The sequence below is a fragment of the Aulostomus chinensis genome, chromosome 8 (assembly GCF_037954235.1).
Source record: "Aulostomus chinensis isolate RoL2024-O1b breed Wild chromosome 8, RoL_Achi_v1.0, whole genome shotgun sequence".
NCBI lineage: Eukaryota > Metazoa > Chordata > Actinopteri > Syngnathiformes > Aulostomidae > Aulostomus > Aulostomus chinensis.
The window spans coordinates 2,983,259-3,002,857 of NC_141327.1; the positions used below are offsets into that span (position 1 = coordinate 2,983,259).

Below are 19,599 nucleotides of genomic sequence, written 5' to 3' on the forward strand. Positions count from 1 at the left end.
ATTGACACAAATTACAATCAGCAGAAACATCGCATACTCCATGGTGGTTATCCTTGAAGAATCTATAAATATGTATATGCACTCCTTGGATTTAGTAATAGAGGCTATGCACTTCAGCCTTCAGCCGTGGTGGCTGCTATTCAGCCCTGCCTCCACCAGCCCTACAGTGGTTGGCAAATTACTGTATTTACTGAAAAGGGTCTTTGATTGAAGAGAAGTTTTACTTACCTTTCACTGCCCTGCTTTTTTTAATGTCTTTCTACCACTTGCATATTGTTCCTATTACCCTTTGTGTTGTTGGATGATGACATAGGTCTGAATGAACCGTTCGTTTGAATTCTGTTGAGGTTTTTCTGCTCTGTCTCTCTTTCTGTTCTTGCACTCCCATGATCCCAGCTCTTCCCTCCTTCCCTCCTCCTCTTCTTTTGGCTGCAGTCTCCATCTATCTGTACATCACAGAGTATATTTGGCAGTGCTGCTTTTGTTCGATTTACGTTTTATCCCTAATTTTCCTCCCTCTCTTCCTCGTGCCCTCTCCTATTCTCAGGATATAAAGGTAATTCATGCCAAAGACTTAATCCAAGGCCTCACTGTCCCAAAATACAACCACTTCACATTCTGATTTGTGAGCTCTTGTTGGGATTGTCTTTATGTTTCAGTTTGCAGTCTGTTTTATTCCTTTTCATCATTATTGTATATTATTTGTTTGTTGAAGCAAGAGTTTTTGGTTCGGTTTCCTTTCTTATTTACTTCTCGTTTTATATCGTATTCTTTGTGTTGTACTTTTGTCATGAACTTGTATGTATGTTTTTCTGGTTCTTTTATTTTTTTGTCTGATTCTCACACACACTAAACAGAGATGACAGTGCACACAAACATGGACACACACATGCACGCACACACAAAACCAAGGTGTGACTCCTGTTTCGTCTTGCATCCAGAAGCCTGATATACATGTATGTGTTAATTTAGCTGCTGTCTCTCTGTCCTCCTTCATTCACTCTCCTGTCTCTCACTCTGTCCCCCCCATCACCACCACTCCCATCATCATCATCATCATCCTCCTCCTCCTCCATATTTGACTCCACCCCTCATTCTGTCTCTCCAGCTAGGCTTTGCTTGGTTCTGATATTCACTGTTTGGAATCAGTTGCCAGCCTCACTGTCTACTCTGTGGTTAAACAGGAGCGTCAAACAGAGGCATAAAGTATAGCCTTCGGAGGCATGCTGTCCACACCACCCTGTCCTCCCTATACTTTGTGCGCATCTGTCTACCTGTTGTGTTTTCACATGGATTCTAACCTGTGATTTTGTTGTTTTTTTCACTGACTACAAGAACAAGGACAAAGGGATCCATATTTCTAAAGCAAAAAAAAAAAAAAAGAAGGAAAAGATTCCATTTGTCAGGTCGCTTGGGGGGGGGGGGGTTGGTTTCATTCTGATTTGGGCTGACTACACATGCACAGACTTCAAATTCTCAACATCCTCAAAATGTTTGCTTTTCAGCGTCCCATTCTCCATCATCATATCGCACAACGATAACATCCTTCTCTGTTTACAGATGAAAAAATTCAGAACTTGCAATTCCTCTCTGATTGAAGCCGTGCAGCACACAGCAGCCGTTTGGCTGTAGGCAGTCTTAGTGGTTCATGTGAAACTACAACGTCTGTCAGTCTGTCTCTCTCATGTGACTTAATGTATGGTTCTGTCTTATTTGTCTATTTATCTGTCTTTCAGTCTGTCAGTCCATTTGTTGGAGAAAGGTGCTTTAACACATCAGGTTTTAACCAATATGGGCTTTTGAAGACAGATAGCTGCTGAAAGCTACAATTGATGAGCAATGTGTAGAAATCTAAGGGACCTTCATGGCTCAGTAAAACTCCCGTATACACCAATAAATACTGAGGAGGGGGCGTAGAGTACGGTGAAAAGATGAGTCAGCCCAAATACAAGTTCACATGATTTTATTTTGAAAAAATGCAATGAAAAATGAGAATGTGTTTATCCTAAATTGCAAGAGAATTCATACCAATGTTCTGATCAAGAACAGTTACAGTGCATCACAGCCACCTACAGGAATCTAGTGCACATCCATGGACGTTATTGGATGGATAGATAGATAGATAGATAGATAGATAGATAGATAGATAGATAGATTGATAGATAGATAGATAGATGATAGATAGATAGATAGATGATAGATGATAGATAGATAGATAGATAGATAGATAGATAGATAGATAGATAGATAGATAGATAGATAGATAGATAGATAGATAGATAGACAGATGGATGGATAGATGGATAGATAGATAGATAGATAGATAGATGGATAGATGGATAGATCGATAGATAGATGGATAGATCGATAGATAGATAAATAGATGGATAGATCGAAAAAACAGTTTATCAGCTGCTCAAATGGCATTCAGCATAAGAATTAAAACTGACTGAAATAACAAGAAGTATTAGAATGCAGCTAAAAAAAAAACCCACACGCGCAGAGCTGATGGATCCGATGTGTGGATCCGATGAGTCGGCCACGAGTTCAGGGTGTAGCTCAACTCAGAGCTGCTCTGTTGTTGCTTCTCCCGTTGCTCTGCTCACACAATAAACGGGGTGGATTTGAGTCAGTTCCACGCGTTTCTAACTCTTTACACAACACTTGCACTGGACTCATTTCAGTTGTGTTCTTAGAGCAGACTCAGGCAGTACAACCAGTGCAGGCCGTGTCACAGCTCAGGTCAAGAGCCTCTGCCACATGTTGCAGATACACACTACGTGTAGGTATGCTGTGCACTCCAGTTTTTTTCCCTCATCAACTATGACTAAGATTACTACCCCAGAAAGTCCCAGATCCATCGGTGCGCACAGCCTGACTTTCATAGCTGCTTCCAAGAACCTCGTCTGGGGCATTCCTGCTGCCAGCCTTGATTTTCCTGGGATTTTAATGCAATAAACAGATTACAATTGGCTGAAATAGCAACATGATGATGATGTAGTAATAAAAAGTACTTCCACTTGTGTTTTTGCTGCTCCCATTCATGTTCAGAAAATACAACATGAAGATAGTTATATAGAAATATATAAAAATATATACATTCAGCAGCAACAAATATTACAGATGTACATACAAATGTCCACATAGGAGTATGAAAGTGCAGCAATTTCAGTTGCATGTGCATACAAATACAGATGCACGATAACACGACCCAGCCTGTCAGTATTTAAACACATTTGCATGAAAATCTCAAAAGGCAACTCAACACATTTTATTTCAGCAGGTTACATCGAAAACTCTTTCCGTAGTAATCAAAAGCGCTTGATAGTCGTCTGCATGACGTCAGTTGTTAGGGTTAGTCATCGTCTCGAGCCACTTCGATAAGTTCAGATGGAATTGTCCCATGTGAGAAAAAAAAAATCCCACACGTACTCCATAGGGAGACATACTTACTGAGCACAAACATACATCCTTTATTTTTCATCATATTCTAAATCATTGGAGTGTTTGGAGTATGGATTATTTCCAGGGTCAGTTGGAGATCACGCCATGTGTATCTGTTTTTATTTTGTCAGATGTGTGAACTGAGAGATAACTTCAGTGTGGTGTGGGAGGATTTTACTCAGCAGTGTGTGTAAAAACCTGCACTGAACCCGGCCTCGTGCCTTAAGGAGCTGCCAACTCACCCAGGGCTGTTTCTGACTTCCACCAGAGATTTATTGTCCCATGATGGTCTCAGTGCACTTTCAGGGGCTTTTCTAAGATGAGAGGGAACCACTCTCATCTTCCAGAGCCATAGTGCAAAACTATCACCACCAACCTTCAAAAATGTATATTGGTTGAAGCCTATTTCACACTCTGATGGCCAGCAGTGACCCCCCCACCCCCACCCACCCACTCACTCTGTCCTGACTTTTGTAACTGGGTGTTTCTCTCCTGTGCCCAGAGGGTTGTCCAGGTCTCTGCAACAACAATGGAAGATGCACCCTGGAGGCCAGCGGCTGGCACTGCATCTGTCAATCAGGATGGAGAGGAGCCGGATGTCACGTAGCCATGGAAACGATCTGTACAGATGGCAAGGACAATGAAGGAGGTAGGTTTGAACACAGATTATGAAAATGTTCCATCAGGAGACAACGGAGGCAGGAATTATCCAAGTGCCAGCAGTTGAGTCTTAGAATCAGTACCAAGACTCAACTCTGAAATATCCGTGTTAGCAATGACTTGGAGGATTCAGCCTGACGAGTCAAACTCAGTTATGTAGTTGACAAGGTGGCGGGCTATTTGTAGCCTACCTGCCATGGGTGTCAACCTGCTGTACATACAAACCGCAGCTCTTTGGCTGCTGCAAGAGTTCAGAACATGGAATTTCAGCCGTAATGTGACAGTGGGTTGGAAAGGATGCAGTCAAGGAGCTGTGTTCACCAGTGCAACCTTTTAAATGGAAGCATAAATAAAACTGTGCCAGTCATGAATTTCTAGAGGGACAAAAACATCAACAGATGCTCCTCTAAAACACGGTGCCAGAACCTGAACCCAGGACTCGGAAAGAGAACATGGTGATAATTGAAAAGGTGGAGAGATGAAGTGAAAAAACGACAGAAGAGACTGAGAGAGGAGGTGTTCATTTTGGCAGAGTGTGTGTACGTACGTTTAATGGCCGTCCCTGCTGCCTGCTTACCAGATGTACAACTGGCTTTCATAAACTAACATAGAAAAATGGCAGCATGGATTTTATTACCTTACATACCTTCTTCTCTCCTTCCATCTCTCCATCTGTCTATCCACTCCTCCTCCTCCTCCTCATTCTGCCATTGCTGCCTTTATTTATTTGTTCCTACTTCAAAGTCTATCTACATTTAACTAACTCTCATTCAGACAGCACATCTGTTCTCCTCCATTCGCTCTTAATTCTAAGCTACACGTGATGCTCCTCCCATCCATCATTGTCCTGCCTCTATCTTTGTCTCTTCTTCATCCCCCCATCCTTGGTACCAGTACATTCCTGTCTTCCTCTTGTCATCCTGCACTGTTAATTATTCCTAATCCTCTCATTGTTCCTGGTCCTCCTCTTCCAAGTTTCTGAAAATTAGTGTGTGTGTCTGTGTGTGTGTGTGTGTGTGTGTGTGTGTGTGTGTGTGTGTGTGTGTGTGTGTGTGTGTGTGTGTGTGTGTGTGTGTGACTGTGCGTGTGATTCTCAGATGGCTTGGCCGACTGTATGGATCCAGACTGCTGTTTGCAGCCTTCCTGTCAGAACCAGTTATACTGCAAAGGGTCACCTGACCCGGTGGAGGTACTCAGCCAGTCTCCATCCTCGCTGGCTCCTCAGCAGGTAAGGAGATCCAGCCAGAAATTCCATCAATTTTAGAACATCGTTGCAGCTTCCTGGTTTAACCCCACATAACTTTTCAGCCTCGATACTCAGAGTGACCGGAGGCGGCAGCAGTTCCTCTCTGTCACATTTCCTGATTTATGTGTTTGTACTTCATGTATTTGTGTTTCAGGCTGCTCGGTCTTTCTACCAGCGCATCCACTTCCTCGTTGGTCCTGAATGCACTCACGTCATCACTGGAGACAGTCCGTTCAACAGAAGGTAACTATCCCAACCTCAGTGGAGTTGGAAGGATCATTGTTAAATAAAGATAATCGCAATAATTTACATTTATTAGATACACATTGAGGGCGGCGTGGCTCAGAGGTAGTGTGGCCGTCTAGCAAACAAAGAGTCGCTGGTTCAAACCTCACTTCCCCTGGTGACCATGTCCAAGTGTCCTTGAGCAAGATACTGAACCCCTAATTGCTCCTGATGGCCCTGTGACGGCCTGGCGACCCGTCCAGGGTGAACCCGCCTCTCACCCAATGACAGCTGGGATAGGCTCCACCCTTTGCAGATAAGCGGGATAGAAAATGGATGAAAAAATAAATACACAGTGACATTGTGAATTATTGCCTTGATGACACAAAAGTTTATTTGTAAATCCTAGACTATCTGCTTCCGTTACATATCTCTGGCACCTGAGTTTTTGTCAGCAACATTTGAGGGTCAATGCAAAAGAGCGTAGGCTGATCTATGGATTTTAGTGATATTGTGTGATATTTGTGTCTTACTAATTCTAATGTAGTGGCAACATCATCAGCCCCAATGCTGGTCGCGCACCGGTGTCAATCATTTTGGATGATAAAGTTTGTTGTTAAACTGTAACTACATATAATTAATATCTCTGGGCCCACCTGTCAGTGACTCTTCCATGCAGCAAAGGACAAAGAAAACTTCAGGGCCTCGGTTCCCTACAGTTCATATTAGCAGGGTAGCAACTATTCCTGCTCTTCTGTTTCAAGTTAGTTGTCACGATGCTACTTTTTTAACGTGTGTTTCTTTGTGTACTGATAAATGTTTCACTCATAATCCATCTGCCTGCGAGTCATAGCTTACCCTACTTTTATTTACCCTGAAACGAGCAGCTGTAGATTGCCTTTGCTGCCTGTCACAGAAGTCACAATGCTGTGTCTTAAGGGCTGCCATATTTTTTTTCTCACCCAGAGCCATTTCTACCCACATGTGCCTCAAACATAACATTCATGAAATATGATAAGAGACGGAAAGATTTGGCAGCCTGCAAAATATAGAGAGTGAGGCGAAGCTACTGACAGGGAAGAAACATGACAGCAATTCTGCTCAGCCTTTTTTCTGCTTTTACCATATTTTTTATGCTAATCTGAATGTTTCATAAGAGCAAGGGGCCACAATCCTATAATAGAAATGTCCCGCATTTCCATAATGGAGTGTGTGTGTGTGTGTGTGTGTGTGTGTGTGTGTGTGTGTGTGTGCGTGTGTGTGTGTGTGTGATTGTGAGTGTGTGTGTGTGTGTGATTGTGAGCGTGTGTGTGTGTGTGTGTGTGTGTGTGTGTGTGTGTGTTCGAAGGCACCTAATGGTGACAATTCACACACATACACACACTCACAATCACACACACACACACATACACACACACTCACAATCACACACACACACACACACATTCACACACACACTCACAATCACACACACACACACACACACACACACACACACACACACACACACACACACACACACATGCCGAGGGAGATAAAGTACACTCTACCACAGTAGAGTCCACCTTCTGCATGCGTGCAGGAGCACAGATATGCGTGCACAGCTTTGTGGTGCGCTGGCAAGAATGACACACGACATGACACAATCGCACCTTAACTGCAAAAACATATGAACAGAAATGAAGCACGCAGGCATGAATGTATGTGTACAAGTCAAAGTTTCACAAACATTTAACCTGACGCTTGTGGCAGAAATCACCCGCTTCTCTAGAGTTCATCAATGCCATTTTAACGATCTACAAGTTTCTTCAGAGGGAACAAACGTTCCTCCATTAGCAGCCCTCGGTGCGAGGGGACGGTTTAAATCTACTTTTGAATGCAGAGAGGGGTCCGCCTCCCGGACCCACTCTGGAAGATGGGATTTTGATAGTTGGAATTTGAGCATGAAGGAAGATTAAAACGGTAGGGGGTTTATTTACAGTTGGAGAGAAGCTGCTCATTAGATGGTGCCATCACATCCATTTGGAACCAAAAGGGCTCACATTCAGAGAAGACATTCTACATGTATACTCCAACATACTTGTGTTCATTGAAAGTATTGATTGATTATTTGTGATATCTGCTGCCAACTGCCTGGCAGTCTGCTCAGTTTTCAAAGTTATGCTGTGTGTGGTGAGGTGAGAGTTCCTCCCTGACCAGAGTAAAATAAGGAGTTTTAGTTGTATTAGTACTTTATCGGTTTAAATCTCTCCCAGCAGAAGTAACTCAAATTTGCTTTACTTCACCCAACATGCTGTTGAAGAAAAAATACATCTATTTTCCTTATTTTGTTTTGGTCTTCTGAGTGTGATGATGATCTTTATTATCTTTCAGAGGATTGTCCTTCTTTACATTTATGCTTTACGGCGCAGATTTGAGGGTCTTGGCGGCAACAATCAGTGTGGGTGTCAACAGTAATTTACGTAATCAAGAAAAACACAGATACTGAAAAAACATCACAACAGGAAGAAGAGAAATCAAGCGAAATCCCGTAGCCCATCAGGTTCCCTGGCTCCTGAAAACAGAGCTGTGGTGTAAAATAAAAAAATGCAAATGAGCGCGATGAGGATGTGCGCTCTGTGTCCCGTTCCAGCGCTCACACTCCCATAGCTCAGCAGATACCACCACCGTTGTTGTTTCAAGCAAAGTCTCTCTGCACTCAGCACTTCCTCTCACAAGGAGAAGTAGTGATGATAGGAAAGACCAGAGCGTTTGTGTGTGTGTGCGCGCGCGCGTATGTGTGTGTGTGTGTGTGTGCGCGTGCGTGCGTGCTTGCGTGCGTGTGTGTGTGGCCCAGTTTTCCAGCACGGCTTTTGTCCAAGCACTGGGACACCAGGGGGTCTTTTCTATCCTTAATAGCTCAATTTTCTCGACTCATTACAGGGAAAAACAAGGCCATATCCTAAGCAAATGTGCAGGTTTAATAAACACAACTCTCTCTCTTTTTCCAGCTTGGTGTCAATCATCCGAGGTCAGGTTCTGACAGCTGACGGGACCCCTCTGATTGGAGTCAACGTGTCATTTGTGCACTACCCTGAACACGGATTCACTGTAACACGCAAGGATGGCATGTATGTATATATTTCTCTCTTTAGTTTTATGGCCCCCTTGCATCCAAGCCTGTTATCGTTCCATCTGACGCAGCCTTTATTTCTTCACACTGGTGTTGTTGTTATTCCCTAACAGCTCACTGAATTAATGTGATAAATAATTGGCTATTAGGGTCACAGAGCAGCATCGTCATGTAGTCAGGATGTTTAATGGCCTCGTGAGCTGGGTGGGGAGTCTAAACAGCACCCAACATGTCTGTGGACCCTGCACACCCCCTGACACTTACAGTAGACAAGCAGCTCCACTTGAAATGATGACCCCCACCCGTTGCACAGGAAAGTTCAGCTCTGTCCCTCTGGAGTGAGATTTCTCGGTGAAGAACAAAGTGCTATAAAAATAGCAGCAGCATCCAGAGGAACAAGGTGTAGCAACACTGCACCGATGCTGCATAACAAAACTTCATTTGTTTATTATACTTGCAACTCATTCATTCATACATTTATTTATTTATTTGATTGTTATTTTCCTCCATGTACTTCTTTGTCATTGTAGCCTTGAGTACTGCTATCATGTTGCTCTATTCTTTGTGGGTACAAAAGGAACCAGATTGCACAGATGCTGCCTGTGCGTGCACACACACACCCACACACACACACACACACACACACACACATGCACACGCACACACACATTTTCTATCCATCTCCACTAGGATATAAGAAAAGCTGCAATCCTATAATGTATTTCCTAAAGTCTCTGTAGTCCATAAATGTTGAGTGTTCTAAGTTCCGTGTCATAAATGAACAGAATGAGTCCCCACCAGAAAGTGCTGTACAATAATGAGCATTATTAATTAGCAATGGACGGCCACCGCTGGGACAGTTTGGACAGTGTTAGCATGGTTTCATTTCAGACCATATGAAAAGTCTAACCCAGTGGATTAACATGCACAGCTGCTTGATGAGGGCCTTTGCTGTCCCAGCATACATGAACAGTAGTAGGACTGATTTACTGACCAGAGTATTCACATCCTGAACAGCAGGTGGGGGAGCGTTCCCTTACAGCTGGCCTCACTCTGACCTCAGGTCACCTTTAGTGTCACACACCTCACAAGTTAATCAGCGACAAGCAAGTGGCATCCTTCCTGAGCTGTGGACTTAGATTCAAAGACTATTAAAGAAAAACATAAACTCTGTCAGTTAAGTCATCATAAAGTTTGTCTTCTTGTCTGTTGCTGTAGTTTTACCCTCCATCATGTCTCCCCACCACCACCTCGACTGCCCCCCCTTTGACTGTGGGACATTCACAGTCCGGGAGCAGCCAACTGGAGCGTATAAACGGAAACACAAATATATAAAAATGAAAAGGTTACTCATGGGCCTGAGATGCATCTGTAAAGAAACAGAAATCTGCTCAAGTCACTTAAAATTGATGCCATTTGTGAGGAGCCTGACTTTTCCTCAAATTAGCATATGTTATTAGCATTATTAGCATATATTTATTGCAAGCTTAGCTTAGACGGTAAGTTTATGACACAGCAGAACCTGTAGCTTAAAGCAGAAAAAATCACAGCACCTCTCTGATTGTAGTCAATGTTTCATTTCACACCTCTCTGAACACGAAGATTATATTTATATATATATATATATATATATATATTTATATATATATATATATATATATATATTTATATATATATATATATATATATATATATATATATATATATATATTCCACTCAAGAAAAACATGTCAACCACTTACCAGTTCTGCAGTACACAGAGAGAAGAGTAAAGCCACATCATCCATCTATATAGGCTGTTTCAATCTCAAGCAAATCAACTGAATAGGCAGGAGTGTGTGTAGGTGTGTGTAGGAGGGGTGTAAGACTCTTTTAAAATGCATTAGATTTACAAGGATGCAATCAATCACTGCAGAATAAACACACTTTGGTACACACACATGAATGTAGAGAAAAAAGACGTAAAAAAAACATATTCCACAGCATATGGCCCTCTAATGAAATGCATGCAGAATAAACACACTTACGGGGAAATGTATGTAAATTCACAGACACACGTAGAATTTCAACGAGCAGGTTATCATTTCACAGATAAACAAGTGGCAGTTTTCACTTTTAACCCTGTTGACGACAAATTCGCTCATCACAGGCTTCCACAGGGCCAAGACAACTCAGTCGAGCAGGTTGTAATTAAGAGAAGAGTTTTCTTAATTTATATTCATGGATCTGCTGCAGGTTCGATTTGCTGGCCAATGGTGGAGCATCCCTAACCTTGAGTTTTGAGCGTGCTCCATTCCTCACTCAGTACAGAACCGTGTGGGTGCCGTGGAACGTCTTCTATGTGATGGACACGCTGGCCATGAAGAAGGTGAGCTGTGTCTCTATTCATCTCAGGGTCTGATGACTGGCAGGTAGTTTGAAGTGTTCCAGTGATTTATCTTCCACGGAGCGACAGCTGATGTAATAAATCCACCGCCATGGACAGCACGCAGGAGGACATCGAGAGCCGGGCTCTTGATGTTCACCGTGTGTGACAGACAAGTTCCCTGGCTGACCTACAAGATGACTCCTGAGCTCATTGTTTCACAGTCGATGAAGTGATGAGTCAGTGAAGGAAAATGACACATTCTGTTTGGCCGTTTCAGGAAGAAAATGACATTCCCAGCTGTGACCTGAGTGGCTTCATCAGACCCAGCCCTGTCATTGTCGCCTCTCCTCTGTCTACCTTCTACAGACGTTCACCTGAGGATGGCCCCATCATACCTGAAACACAGGTGAGAAAAGCCACACAGAAGGCTTTGGTGGTTTAGATGGACGTCTGGGGGCCAGGGGCCAGCCTGCTGTTCTCTCTCCTCTCTGTCAAGCTTCCTCTGTGGGTTCAGCTCTTCTAATTACTAATTACATTTGAAAAATCATGAAATGGAAATGTAAAAAAGCCTAAAGCCTGTGTAAGAGCCTTTCAGTGCGATGTGATGTTTAACTCTGGAAATACACCGGGCGTGGTTGGTCCATGGCTGTGCTGCTGCCCTGTGTCCTGCTTAGTTTTCCGAGGAGACTTTATCAGCGTCGCCACAGGGATCAGCCTTTAGTAATCATTTGAATGCAGGCTCATGCATACATTTGATTCATCAGCTTTGATGAACAAACAGTGACCTGTTTCACCGGGCCTGCAGGGGTCCACACTCCTCCTGTCTGCGGTGTGTTTCCTCCGTAACCCGAAAATCAACTGCACTCACATGCTGAACGGTGCAGGAGCGCCCTGACATCCGTCCCGTTGTAGAAGACATAATGGAAGAGAAGGCAGAATCTAGAACAAATACCTTCCACATTCTTAGAAGTTCAGACTAGAGAAGCTATTTTTTGATCATTTATGTTTTTGTAGTTGAAATGTACAAGCTCAATCCGCGTAAAACCCATTTGGTTAAAGGCAGATGTGTGCAGTTACGTGCCGCTCCAGTATCAGTCAGCTGAATTTATCGGTCAGTATCGGCCTGTCACAGATGAATCAGATCTGCGTTGTCAGACGTCAGGAGACCAGGGACTTCACCCGAACACAGGGATCCCAGGGAGACGAGGAATAAAAGCTTTCATCAAAAACAAGTGTAGCAAACAGTCTGACAGGGAGAAAGCAGAAGGCCGCAATCGTGCAGAAGTCCTTAACCACTAAATTCAGTAGTGAAGAGAAACAACTCTGACAGGGAGAAATCCAGATGAGTCCAAAAGTTACATATGACCAAAATCAGGATCAGACTGATCAGAAAACACACTGAAAACAGCAATGGAAACCAATGGAAGTCAATAATGGGGCCTCATGGCTAATCACCAGCAGCACATTCAAATATTTGGTCATTAGGTAAGTCTTGACTTTAAAAGCTACAAACATGAAGTCAAGGAAGTGAAACCTTAAATATATTTGTTTAACTATTAGATTTTTTGGCTCACAAATTGTTAGCAGCCCCAAAATATACTATCCATCAGGCTCTTGAAGTATCAAGCACCATCAATCATCTTCCCCCAAGCAAGACGCTGAACCCCTGACTGCTCCTGATGAGCAGGCCGGCACCTCGCACGGTCGCCCCCACCATCAGGTTGTGAGTGACATGATATTGGAAAGTTCTCTGCGCACCACCGTGGTAGAAAAAGTCCATTTACCCTTTGAAGCACTGAAAACAGTTTGAACGAGCCGATCCCACTCACAGCCGAGCCTGATGTGAGAGTAGATGGCACTAGAAAACGCATTTATTGTGCTTTATGTTGCTGTACATCAAGTGAAGACAGCACAGAGTCACTTTGATGAAGTTAGGCTTACCTCTCAAAAGCTCTAGATGGCGCTGTGAGTCATCTGAGCCCAAGTGTAAGGGACTCTCCCTTGGCCTGGTCTTCTCCACTCCACCAAATTTGGTGACATTCAGCCTCAGTGTTTTTGTGTAATTCCACCGACAGACAATGAAAAAGACAGACACCCCTGAAAGCATGAGCTCCTCAGTGGAGGTTACCAGATGAGTTTAACCTGATCGTCGTAATCGTCGTCGTAATGTCGACACGCTTCTTCGACACGGTTCATTTACGGTAAATTGCATCTTTCTGCAATGAGCCCTGTTAAGAAAATACTTGCGGTAATAGAAATTCGGGGCATTAATAGGAGGAAAATGCAAATGAATTGTTGATTATAACAAAAGTCCTCTAAACCTCAAACACTTCAAAGTTCAAATTTCACTGGAAATCGTATTTGTAAGATAATGATCATACTTTCCTGAGTTCCACTGGCAGGAAGCTGCAATTTGCACAAAGATTAAATGAGTCAAGTCATTAATGTGAAATGAGAAATTGAGACAGGAAGAGGAATGTTGTGTTTGGTTTTTATCACAACTGAGCAAAGTTTCTGGAACGTATCTGGAAAAACAAGTTTTAAAAAAAAAGGATGCCCACAATCTTCTGGCACATGTAGAAAAATGTAGCATTTTAACAGCCTTTCTCCTGGACAGACACACACATACATGAACACACACATGGAGTTGCCACAGCTGGGACTTTGTGGCTCTGGGGTAGATGTTTTTATAGGAATCTAATGGTACATTCCCACACACACACAAACACACAGCCCCACCCTGTGTCCTGCCTCTAATTGCATATAAGTTTAATAGCACGTTTCTCTTAGCGGGCAACTGAGGCTCATCATGGAGGAATGTTGTAATTGCATACACATTGCGTGTTGTGTGTTGAGAGTGAAAGAAGGAACGAATGTGTGTTTTTTCTGTGTCATGTTGTGTTAACCTGCTCACAGAGGAAATGAAACAGATGACCGAACTCCATGTGTGTTGTTATATTTTTACAACCCTGAACCAACGCTCGCTCCGTAATTATTTTATATTTGACAAGCATGTGTGTACGCACAGGTCTATCTGCAATAAAAGCAAAATGAGTGTGTGTGTGTGTGTGTGTGTGTGTGTGTGTGTGTGTGTTTGAGAGAGAGAGAGAGAGTGCAGTACTGATCAAAAGTAAGCGAATGAAAAGCTTTTGGTGGAGCTGAGTCCATTAGAGAGGAGGGCAGTGAAAAGGGCAGTCTTAAAGGGGATGTAATGGATCTGTAATGAACACTAAATGCCTGGCTAATGAAAAGGCAATACTGCAGTTGAAAAATATAACACCAATATAGTCCAAATGGATCATTCCCAAAGGAGCTTTTTTTCTCTCCTCCTCCCGAGAGCCCGTTGACCTTCTTTTTTGAAACCTTCTTCAGTGAAGGTCTTCCTCCTTTTCTCAGCCATTTTGAGTTGAATTACCTCAAAGTAGGCGCGGAAACGTGGGCGCCGAGCTGGAGAAGGGGAGCGAGTTCGCGTGTCCACTTGGGTGTCATGTTTCCATCATCGCTGATCAGAGCTGAAGCTGATAAATATCCGTGACTACAACACAGTCATTCGAGCCCGGAATGAATGCTGATTATGCTCAAGACAAAAGCCAGATGTTGGTGGGTGGAAGAGGGTAAAACCCAATACCTTCACACTAATACAAGTCTTTTATTCACTGACCTGAATGCCTCTGACCTTGTGTGTATACATTGTGTTATACAGATGATCCTAGCCTGGGAGAGGATCTACAGTCGTATTTATTCAGAGCAGAGAATCAGTCATTTCTTAAAAAAACAAGGAAGAAATGCTAGCATGGTAGTAGCATTCCAGGTGGGTGGAGGCAGACTTTGCGCAACAGGTTGTACTTGATCAGTCCATCCAGTAAGCATGGAGGATCAGCCACCCACGTTCCCTCCTCTCTCACATCACGAGCCTTTGGGATTTATCTGGTTCCGGCTCCCACTTTTCTTTAGAGGGGCATTTTCACCTTCATGGACAGGAAATATGTACAACATGTGGCAAAGGGCGACAGCTAGATTCCTCTGCTGTTCCATTCCTTTATTGGTCTGATGTTGCCATTCAATATTCAACGACAGTTCACTGAACAATGATTGGTTTTACTGGAACAGGTATACTCGCTCCCTGGTGGGCGGGGCTTGATGGCAAGAGCCTACGACTTCCAGAGCAGAAGATATACAGCAAAAAACAGAAAAATGGCAATTCACAGAGCTACTGATTTTCATGGGAATGCCCATTTAAGGTATCAGATGTTCAAGCTGGACATAGCCTTGTTCATACCCATCTTCATGTTTATCTTAGACATGGTTCTGGCTAGAACCTTAGCTCCTTACAAAAGAACCCCTTTGGCCCTGTTCTGATCCCCTTTTCCTGGAACGCAGCGATGTGTGAGACGAAGTGCATTATTCGGTCAAAGTGAAGTGTTTCTCTGTTGAGAGTTGACAGCTGGTTCAATTGTCAGATTATTAGTTTTTTAAGTGCTCCTGATCATTTTTATATCGATTTGTGGCCTTGGCCCAGGCTCCCGCGGATCAGTGCTCACAGCTGATGCTTCCAGCAGATCGCTGCATGCTGCTCTTCCATTTCAAATTATCGATTCAAATCTTTAGTGATCCCTCTTCCTCAAACTCGAACTGTTTACTTGAAGCTTCTTGGATGTTTGGCCTCAATTTCTGCTTTGTCATCATTAGCTCTTCTTTAATTTGTTCTAAAATATTTAATTTATTTTCTCAGTCCTTGTTTTTATTGTGTCCTACATCTGTTTCTTATGACCGTGGAGAACATTGAGCCTCATGCATGACTGTTCTCTCATTTTTCTCTTAAATCCCCTGTGGGATTCATAAAGCTAAATCTGTTCTTTCCCATCTGGGGATGTTGATGAATACATTTGATCCTAAATTTGATTCATGTGCTCAGCAATGATCAATTAGCAAAGTGACCCCCCCCCCCCCCCCATAAATCCATATAAAAGGAGAAAGTTTCTTTGTTGTCTGCTAACCAAAAACCTGACGAGAGAGAAGGACTCAACGCTGTTTCGATAGATTCTCCTATGAGTGGACGCCTCCACGTTTTGGCCAGTGTGGCCTTTTCCAACAGCAAATATGACTTTGTGAAGTGAGGATTGGAAAATACAAAGGAACAACAGTTAAAATATAGAATAAAAAAAAAGTCCTATTGTAGAAGCAGCAGCTCAATCCAACTACACACACACACGCATGCGCACACGCACACACACACGCACACACACACACACACACACACACACGCACGCACACCAACCTCATGTGCAGCATGAAAGCCTTGTGCTTTGTCCAAATGGGATTCTGAGTGCGGCACGGAATTGTTTTCTACTGAGGAACAGATTTGGAGAGGATGCTTCCAAATCTGTTTTACAAGGATGCCCTCATCATTCTGAAGAAGTGTAAATCTGTTAAATGAGTGAATAAATTTCACTCAAATTGCTTGTTCATCATCTTCATTTTTTATATTTCACAGCACAAAATGCAAGTGAGCTTTTGTGTGTGTTGTCTTATGTGTGGTCACTCCAGTTTGACCGTACCTGAGAACACAAGGGAAGTACAGAAGTACTGATGAATGACTTCTTTAGTTGTAAACAGGCACAAGATTAAAATCAAATATTTGCATACTACAATTCATGCATGAGGTCATTCATCTTGTGTTTATTTATATATTTTTAATGAAATGTTCTATACAGATCATTTTTTCAGTAAGAGTGCCGCCTCCAACTTGTAGCAATCCTCCGACCCCACCCACAGTCGCGCACACACACACACACACACACACACACACAGTCCTTCAACTCCGTGCCGTCCCGCTGTTACACCCCTCACACCTGCAGTTACTCTGCAACCTGTTGTGTGTCCTCTGGTTAATGCAGCTGAGCTCCAGTTCATCATTCACTACCTCACCCTGTCATCAATGAAAACACTCACTCATGGACTCATACAGCTGCTTAGACTTGCAAGTCCAGGGGGGACGTCACAAAACCTGAACGGTGGACAAATTGGTGCATTTGCAACTAGAGGACCTCAAAGTCACCGTGGGTGTCACATGGTCAAAGAGGTGTTCATGTGCTGGGTGTTGCTATGTGTGTGTTGAAGATGTAAATCAAAGCAGTCCTGAAGCTTGTCCTTCACCTGCAAGTGCACTTGATCAAATATGTACTGTAACACGCCTCAGAGATGTAGCAGCGGTGAGGTGGACGCTTCCCCCTGCAGGTTAGGAGATGTGCCAGGATGGCTCAAGAGCAGCCAGACTCCACTACCAGCAGCGTTAGCATATTTTCACACAGCAGCTTACAGGACACGGCTACCTCTGACAGTTTTATGTCCTACATTAATTAGTGTTGGGTCAAGTTCTCACTCACTCATACCTGAGATTGATCATGGTTGAAAGCAGCTGGTTGTTTCGGGACACATTATGAAGAACTCTACAACTTTTGTTCGTTCATGTATGCACGCTGGTCAGAAAAGCTTGGAACCTGCATTCTTTCAATGGGCCAACACACACATCAGGTTAATGAGGTTGGTGATCAGATTACTGCGGCATGTTTCAGCTTCAGTCGGCAGCTGGCGTTCTGGTGGTTAAAAGTTCCATGACAACAAGGCACTTGGGGACAAAGGGACAGATTTCGTGCTTTCTGACAGAGTTTTTCCTGAATTGTCTTTGAATTGGTTCAGTACGGTTAACTTGTTTTTGTAAGTGGGGAAAAAGTGAACCAGTAGAAAGTTTGACTGACACCCGCGACACAGGCACATCCCTCCACCTACCACACCCTGTTCATGTAGACGGGGACATGACAGCAGTCCAGTTAAATGGCTCCAACGTGCTTCAGCCGTGGCTCTGGTGCTGATGTGTTCTCTACCTGCAGGTATTACAAGAAGAAACCTCGATACCAGGAAGTGATCTGAACCTGATCTACCTGAGCTCTCGAGCTGCAGGCTACAAACCTGTCCTCAAAGTCACCATGACACAGTCATCGATCCCTTTTAACCTGATGAAGGTGAGACATTTGGTGTGGTAGTCCCGTTTTGATATGAAGTTATTTGGAGATGCTGCATACGAAAAGGAATCCTGTTGCTTCAGTCTCACTGTCACGAGGACTGTAAGTGACCCTGGTGACCTCTCCTCTGTTCTTCCAGGTTCACCTGATGGTGGCTGTGGTGGGTCGTCTCTTCCAGAAATGGTTCCCTGCCCAACCTTACCTGTCCTACACTTTCATCTGGGACAAGACGGACGCCTACGGCCAGCGTGTCTACGGACTCTCAGAGGCAGTTGGTGAGTTTGCTGCTGATTGTGAAGCTAAAGTTTCATTTCCAGTGTCGACCTTGAGGCAGGCAGAAGTTGCCACCTTGAGGAACGGAGGTTGTGTCGTTGATCAGTGGGCACCACACAAGCCCAGATGGAGCCTGTCCATGAGCGCCCTCTACACAGAGAGTGACACTCAGACAGATCCACAGGCGATAGAGGGGGAAGCTGCAGCGTGTTTGTGTCACTCCAGCAACTCTCATTGGTCTCTTGTAGGGCTGCAACTATGTGTGTCCATACAATTCTATAAACTTCACCACAAGAACAGAATTAGGAGTTATCAAGTCAGATTTAAACATTATCTTCTTCAAGATTAAAACTCAAAACAAATTATTAACCACTAAAACAGTGAAGACTGTCTGATATGGTTTATCAAACACAAGAAAACGTCATTTTTGAACAGTAAAGATGCACTTTTGATAAACACCTTCAGACTCTGAATTTGGGATTTGAGTTCGCGGATGATGGTACTACAAACCCTAACCCTGACTTTATCGAATAGATTATAATAATGAACTTTTTCCAACTGACTTCTCACTTTGAACAGTTAAGATTTGTGTGACGGGGTTCCTAAAAAAAGTCCTATTTAATAGTATAATAAAAGATGCATTCATGAAATAAATGTTCAAATCCACAAAGACGAAGCCAGGTTCAACGTTTTGGAGATCTATTTTTAATTACTCCATATATATATATATATATATATATATGAATACATGTAAAACACTGTCAACAGATCTTATATGGATCTATTATCTCCATAGGGAATCGTGTGTGATGTTCCAGTCAGGTAATTATATTTAAATAAAGCCCTTGGTAAAACATCCAGAATATATTTCAGAATACAGTGGAAGGGTTGACGTGTCTAAGCGCTGCTGAAGTGGCTTCTTCTGGCTCATCTGATGAGGAAACTCTTAGAAAACAGCACTAAACAGTATATTTTATATTGTAAAATTCAATAGATTTTCAGACCAAAAAAAGACACTGCAGTTGAATTATTAAATGAAGCGTCCCCTGTTGATTACTTGAATTAAGATAAGTATATTTGAGCATTTTGTGTTCTCTGAAATGTTTAAATATGTAATTGAGATATTATCTAATTAAATATGGACACATTTGCATGCTTGCTCTGAACATAATTATAAGCTCAGCTGTGTGTTCTGCCTGATGTCAAAGGAGACGTGCGAATGAAACAAGATATCTGGAGATCCACGGTG

General features: G+C 43.1%; 1 protein-coding gene across 5 annotated transcripts in view; it reads left to right on the forward strand.

Moving 5' to 3' along the window:
- tenm3 (teneurin transmembrane protein 3) overlaps window positions 1-19,599 on the forward strand; it is a 469,376-nt gene that overhangs the window by 380,958 nt on the left and 68,819 nt on the right. For all 5 annotated transcript variants that reach the window (XM_086210453.1, XM_086210454.1, XM_086210455.1 and 2 more), the window contains 8 exons: window positions 3,947-4,093; window positions 5,202-5,332; window positions 5,505-5,593; window positions 8,566-8,685; window positions 10,923-11,055; window positions 11,333-11,461; window positions 17,946-18,077; window positions 18,217-18,352. In XM_086210453.1, coding sequence (XP_086066579.1) covers window positions 3,947-4,093; window positions 5,202-5,332; window positions 5,505-5,593; window positions 8,566-8,685; window positions 10,923-11,055; window positions 11,333-11,461; window positions 17,946-18,077; window positions 18,217-18,352 — 1,017 coding nt within the window. The remainder of the gene's footprint in view (window positions 1-3,946; window positions 4,094-5,201; window positions 5,333-5,504; window positions 5,594-8,565; window positions 8,686-10,922; window positions 11,056-11,332; window positions 11,462-17,945; window positions 18,078-18,216; window positions 18,353-19,599) is intronic.